We start from the raw sequence: 7,507 nt of genomic DNA on the forward strand, positions 1-7,507 counted from the left end.
TTTAAGTATCATCACTTAAAAAATAAGTTTGTAAAAAAGATATTGAATCCGCGTACAATATAGGTTTTTCTTAACTGATGTTCTTTTAAATTTGTCAACAATTAAATTTTATATAGACATTTGAATTATAATTACTTATTTTGATTGAGCATATAAATACGATTAGACATGTTTTTCATCAAAACTTGGAAATACATCTTGTCATTTTCACCAAACTTGGAAATGCATCTTGTCATTTACTCCATAATGCATTTTGTCAATCAATACTATATCGTTTACAAATAACATACATCACGAAACTGCTTCTTGAATATATCATGTTGATTCGTCCATCGCTAGGGGAAATAAAAATGGGTTAATTAAGGACTAATCTCTGTTGCAAATCCATTATGACCGCGAAGTGTACGATCTAAGTCAACTCCTACTATTTTAAAGTTAGTTTTGACTCCATCGTACATCGTCTCAGTGACGTTAATGTAAGTCACAATTACACCTCTAGACTTCAAATATCTCGAGAGGACCTCCTAGGGATTGTATCATATGTCTTTTCTAGGCCAATCAATACAATGTGTTATTTTCTCATCTTATGTCTATATCGCTCTTACAATACTACTCTAACAATATTTATACAAACAAATACCTTTTATAGTTAAAATCACCTTGTCATGAATTCAAATTGATTCTTTGAAATAGACAAACCTCTCCTCGTCCTTACTTTGACTACTATCCCGAACTTTCTTAGAAGGGCTAAGTATCTAATTAATATCTTTATTATTGTTGCAAGATCTAAATATCACTCTTGTTATTGTACTACAACACAATTGCACTCTACCTCAATTCATCCCTCATTTTAATTGTCCAAAAAATAACATTAAACAACTCAATCATCCTCTTCATCATATTTTTCTCGCATGTGTTCTTTCAAAAATTTATCAAATTTTATCTAGCGACTCAGTCTCCTCCTGATCATCTATTGAATAACCTTTTTAACCTATACAATTTTTATGCACCTACAATACCCAAAATCTTTACGGCATCTTGTTCCCTTTCTCCAAGAACGTATACAAATATGTTTTCATCTTTGTCTAATGTGTTCATTCTATTCTACATTTCACCATTTTTTTTCTTAATACACTTTACTTCACTTAGTTCAAGACTTCAAGTCATGGCCACTAGTTTCACTGTATTTTCTTAAGAAATTTAATCCTCTCAATACCCGAAGCTGCAGATTTTTAGCCGTCATGACCACTAGTTTCACTTCCTTCTTTGACGTCTTATACTTTTCTCTATTCCTCCTCGTCTTATTAAGTGCTCCACTAACATCATGTAAGCAACCTTTTTGAATTCCAATTTTATAGGACCTCTCCGTTCAACCATCGAGCACCTTTCTGCTTATTAAGTTATCCCTCTTAATAAAAATTCTAACTCTGTCAATACAGATAGACATTGTAAATTACTGATCTAATCCTTGAATTTTCATCTGTAACATTGTAAATTCACATCCATGAGCTTATGTTGGATAGTAAAATTAATATTCGAAATATAATCATATATAACTTCGCTTTACAAACTTCCTAAAAAAGCATGGAATTTATTAAAGTCTTGATTGTGTGATAATTCACAAAGTGTTCCTCTCTCTTTTGAAAGCTTGAGTTAGTTATGAACAACTCAAAAGTTTTGACGAAGTCTAAAATCGAAACTCCTCATTCATTTCTATCCCCAAATATAAAAACAAAGTTTGATAGGATACCGTATAATTTAACACTTAAATTATAAACTTATAAGTTATAATGTATTATATTAAATGCTATGCATGCTCAAAATATGCATATTTTCGAACAACCATGTATTGATGACATGGAAGCGCGTGCCGACACATGAACTTGAGCGCGTAATTTTCGGGAGAAAAAGGATACAATGCATTAGTTTTTTTGTCCAATACAGCTTCTACTTTGGATATGATCAGATAATCTGATTGATTTTTATATTATTTTTTCAAATTAAATATCTGCTCTACTTCCATTATTTATTTTCTATCTTCTGATATTTTTGCGCACAATTTTTAATTAGAAACTCGCCGGCTTTTATAGAGGGCCAAATGGTCATTCTGCAAGTTTGTCGAACAGACATTATTTGTTGACGATTTTATTTCATCATTTGAGTTTGTGAGAATTTATAATTTACCATGTTTGATGTTGAAAAGAAATAAAAAAGTAAAGTATTTAGATCTTGATTTTCTTTTTATATCTAGCCATCTTTAATTAAAACAAATTACTATATCACAAATTTAACAATAATAATGCAATATTTTTAAAAATTAAAATTAATAAAATGTACTCGAGAGAATGTGTTAATACTATTTTATTACAAAAATTATGATCAAAATGTAATGATGATAAAAATAAAATATACAAACTATATGAATAGTACATCATTCTACTTTAATTGATATAAATTGAACTGAAAAAATGTTATTAGGATGACTATACTCTTTAAAAATTATTTCTTTGAGCAGTGACACTTTGTTTTAAGCAAACATCTCCACAATAGTAATTACTTTCCTTCACAGAAGTTCTAATCTAAAAATAAGGTAACAATCAACATACCTGATTATAACAATTAAAATAAAATGACTACATTCTAAAATCACAATAATTATGAAAGAATTTTTGAAGAAAAACACACAATAACTTAATACACCAAAAAAAAAATCATATCAAAATAAATTTGTCAAACGGACATACAACTGCAACAACAATAATACTATATTAATAATAATAATTAAAAAAATAGCTAACACACATTTTTTCTTGCATTTTTTATAAGGAAAATTATATATAATAGCAAACTAATAACCTAAAATAAATGGAGTAGCAAGAGTTTGATTTAATTGTGCTCCATAGCAAACGTTTGCAAAAAATTGTCAGGCGCCTCTCTTCCAAATATCTCGCTCGCCACTCTCCTCCAATCTCTCGCTCGCTTCCTCACTTTTTATACAAAACAAGTGTATAAAAATTGTTTCTAATTATATAAAGCAGAGAAAATTGTATAAATACATATATTTTTGTTCCCCTCTTCCATATCTCGCTCGCCACTCTCCTAAATCTCGCTCACCACCCTCGCCTTTCTCACTTATACAAACAAAAGCGAAATGTATAAATTGCGTTTCTGTTTGTATAAAGCGTGAGAAAATTGTATATACACATGCAAGTACATATATTTTCGTCCGATACACTTATAATTATACAATAAAAGTACTCCCCTGCCCACTTTCTTTTACCTTTCTCTCTTTCTCGTTTTATACAATTTTCAAATTGTATCTAATTTCTCTCTTTCTCGTTTTATACAATTCAATTCAATTGTATGTTCCTTGTCAAATCTCTTTTGTCTTTCTCTCTTTTCCATTTTATACAAATTCAAATTGTATATAATCGTTCTATACACTTATAATAATATAATTCGTTTTATACACTTCGTTTTTATACAGTTTTCTGCCCAAGTGGCTTTCTCTTTCTTGTTTTATACACTTCGTTTTATACAATTTGCTTCAACTGTATATGTATAGTGAATTACACAGTTTCTATGTTTGCTATGGAGCGCAATTATACAAACTTTGTTATAGCATACAAATATGAATTTTTTATTTGCTATATGTAAAAGTTTTGTTAACTCAATGTATGTGTAAATATATTTTCTCTCTCTTGTTCGTTGTAGGAAGTTCTTGTTTTAAAGTAAAAAATGACCCACTTATCAAAAAGTAAATGAAGCGTCACAACCTTTGGTTAGTTGTGCCTCTACAATGATAAATTTTTTCATACTTCATCAAAGAGAAAACATATGCAAGCACTCCTTTAAATGTTTAAATGTAACAACACATTAACAATTACTATTTATTTGATGGAGAGTTGAAGTGCTTCTTCAAAAACATACTTGTAGAATAAATATTTTATTTATAATACATTATGTAACATTCTAAAAGCAAAAAGGCAAAAAATTAACCAAATCGAATTAATATCAAAGAGAAATCGATATGATTTTAAAAATTTTACTTTTAATTACACATTATAAAATATTTAAACAATTGATATCATATAATTTTTTAAAAATAATCAACCAAATCGTCTTATTGACACCCCTAAACAAAGAGTAGCACTGAACAAATAGGCGACGAGTTAATTACTTCTCAGATAGGAAACTAAAGTAAAAAAGAATAAATGTTCCAAAATCCAGAGTGCCTACGTACGCGCGTAAAATTAGATCACTAGTCTCTCGCATGGCGCGTGGAGTCACACCCAGTTGAATCTGAACATAGTTGCACTATCGGATTCAACATGGAGACCGACAATTACCAAGCCTGAAATATTTTACTCTTTGGCTATTCATGTATGACTATATACAATATTCCTACAATGGTTATAGTCCTATCCATAGCATTATACGTATATATATTCATCACATATATCTCGATAAATAATTAAAAACTCCAACCATATCTTCATATTTTCCTCCTTATAAATAGGGAGGGATTAAAAGTCATATGGAACATAAAGGAAGAATAACACAATAAGGTGGGAAAAAATAATGGAAAGTTCAGCTTCACCAAATGGTTCATTTACTAGTGCCATGACACTTACTGAAGAGGAACTAACCTGTGTTCCCAAGCGTTATATCCTTCCACCATCCTTACGGCCCAATAGTACCTTGCATAACACATGCTTGCCAATTGTGGATCTATCTTATCTGCACCACCCTCATCTTCGATCTCAGATAATTCAGGAAGTACACCTGGCTTGCAAGAAATTTGGTTTCTTCCAGGTACTACTTGTCATGCAGTTTCGTGTCGTGTCCATGTCACCTGCAACTGCATACTAGATAAGATAATGTTACGCTATTCATTTACTTCCTTCCTTGCGATAGGATCCAAATAAGAAGTATATGCATGCCCCAAGTGAGAAAAAAGATGATGTCTTATCATCAACATATAGAAATAAGTTAATGTCACACATGGTGCATTAAGGTTCTATGCCTCATCCCCTTTGTCTTCTCATTAACCTTTATTTTGATCAAATTTACTAAAAACAAGTCAATGCCCAAGATTTCAGATACTTAGATTGTCTAGTAGGAAGAAAAATATGACGTTCTTCACAAATTCACCTGTGCAAAATAACACCATGCATGCAATAAATGATTTTGCAGGTAATTAACCATGGAATCCCAATGTCAGTCATGAAAGATGCCATAGAAGTTGCGAGTGAATTCTTCAATTTACCAACTGAAGAGAAAAGACATCTCTTGTCTTCAAATGTTCATGACCCCGTAAGATATGGTACCAGTCTAAATCATGTCAAAGACAAAGTATACTTTTGGAGAGACTTCCTCAAGCACTATGCTAATCCAACCTCAACTTGGCTCGACTTTTGGCCATCAAATCCCACAAGTTACAAGTAAGTCTTTCATTTTCTTTATAATATGTTTAACATAAAAGTTGTCTTGTAGATTAAATTTCTTACTGTTTAAGAACGAAATAATTTCTTCAAGATACTAAAGAAATTCTTCATGCAGGAATAAAATGGGAAACTACACCGTGGAAGCACAAAAGTTGCAAGAAGGACTCATGAAAATGATATTTGAGAGCTTAGGACTAAACAGTAATTACTTACATGAAGACATTACAGAAGGTTCCCAGGTCATGGCAGTTAATTGCTATCCAGCATGTCCTGAGCCAGAGCTTACTCTAGGATTGCCACCACATACAGATTACGGTATGCTAACGATCATTCTTCAAAACCATCTGGGCTTACAAACCATGGATCGAGATGAAAAGTGGCATTCAGTTCCACTCATTGAAGGGGCTCTCATTGTTCAATTGGGAGATCAAATGGAAGTATTGAGCAATGGTAGATACAAAAGTGTTCTTCATCGAGCAACAGTTAACTCAGAAATAAAGCGCATTTCAATTGCAAGCCTTCATAGTCTAGCTTTAGGTAAAAAAGTTAGACCTGCATCCGAGCTTGTCAATGAACAACATATCTTATCCTATAAAGAAGGAGGCTTCAGTGATTTTCTAGATTTCATTTCTGGAGAAGATATCGTAGAAGCTAAGTATATAGACAAATTAAAAATAAACTCATGAAGATTATGAGAAATGAAACAGTAGAGCAAAGCATACAAGAAATCTCTTCTTTAACAAATTCTATGCCGCACAACCTCTGTATCCGTACTGTTTAAATACACACGCACATAACTAGTAATTATTTGTTCTAATACTAATATCAATCGTGAGGGTCTCTTCATTCTTCATGTACAAGATCTCACTGTGATAAATAAATTTTGAAACAAAGTTTATCAGTTCATTTATTTTTAAGTACAGATTTCATTTTGATAGATTTATGAAAGCATGATTTGTCAACACCATATAAATAAATTATCGAAATCCTTATTCAGCCAATGTTTTACCTCAGTTGGCTAACACCAGACTTCAGCACATAGATGTTACAAGCTGAAAATTTTAAGTTTTTTCTTCAAATAGCAGAAAATTCAATACATTCATCACACTAAAGCATTCAAGTTGTTTAAAAGGTATTCATGCTTACTCCTAATGTAAATCATATCACATTCATCTCTAGTACACATGTTTAATTTTTTATTGACAGTAAATTGATAAGGAGAATTCATTAAGATCTTAAACTAATTAGATCTGCAAAGCCACTAGGATGATTTACCATTATAAAGTATATACAGATACAACCAGCTTCAACAATATTTGTTTTGTACATGTAGCTCGCAAATTAACCAGCATAACAATAATTTAGTATTATAATCTTTTTCCCTTTTTCTTTTTTCTCCTAATAAGACAAGACGGAATGTGCTTCAAACTCAAGTTTCATAAGCCTGGCATGTCAATATGAAGAGTCTAACACTATAGAGAAATTTTCATCACGGTGTTCTTAGCCAAATTCCAGAGGTCCAACACTATCCTGTTATCATTTCAGAACTCTTTCAAATTAATTAATCATCATGACAAATTATCTATATTTTCTTACACTGAATTGCTTCTTTTTGCATATATTTCTTACCGTTAGTGGAATAAATAGTACAGTCATAACTCACTCTATTTCACATCATAATGCTTTAACTCATTTGCAATATCAAAAATTCAGATTGTTGTTAATGCTACTCTAATTGCCTGCAATTTCTTCATCTATTTTGCTTTTGCTTTTACTTCAAATTAATTCCTTAGACAAACAAATTGTATACAATAGTTAAGTCATTGCTATTGATCCTAATTCAAGCTGCTAATTTACCATGTTGTTCATCGTATGAAAACTTATCTCCTCAGTAAATAAGAATAAATTGCTAAATCCATCGGACATCCGTATTTTCTTCAATCTTACATATTAGAGGATCATAAATCCAAGCCAATATCTTGATAAGAACCTCATGTTTCTCCTTGAAGTTGAAATTTGATTTAGTAATGATTTTTTCGTTTTAGCAAAAGAAAATTCTA

At 31.0% G+C, this 7,507-nt stretch overlaps 1 protein-coding gene across 1 annotated transcript; it reads left to right on the forward strand.

Moving 5' to 3' along the window:
* The first annotated feature begins 3,761 nt into the window (after positions 1-3,761).
* LOC107014528 (flavanone 3-dioxygenase 3-like) lies at positions 3,762-7,158 on the forward strand. Its single transcript, XM_015214465.2, has 4 exons — positions 3,762-3,781; positions 4,551-4,815; positions 5,197-5,444; positions 5,563-7,158. The coding sequence occupies exons 1-4, from the start codon at positions 3,762-3,764 to the stop codon at positions 6,131-6,133; spliced, it is 1,104 nt and encodes a 367-aa protein (XP_015069951.2). The 3' UTR covers positions 6,134-7,158.
* The last annotated feature ends 349 nt before the right edge of the window (positions 7,159-7,507 follow it).

The sequence above is a fragment of the Solanum pennellii genome, chromosome 1 (assembly GCF_001406875.1).
Source record: "Solanum pennellii chromosome 1, SPENNV200".
NCBI classification, from domain to species: Eukaryota; Viridiplantae; Streptophyta; class Magnoliopsida; order Solanales; family Solanaceae; genus Solanum; species Solanum pennellii.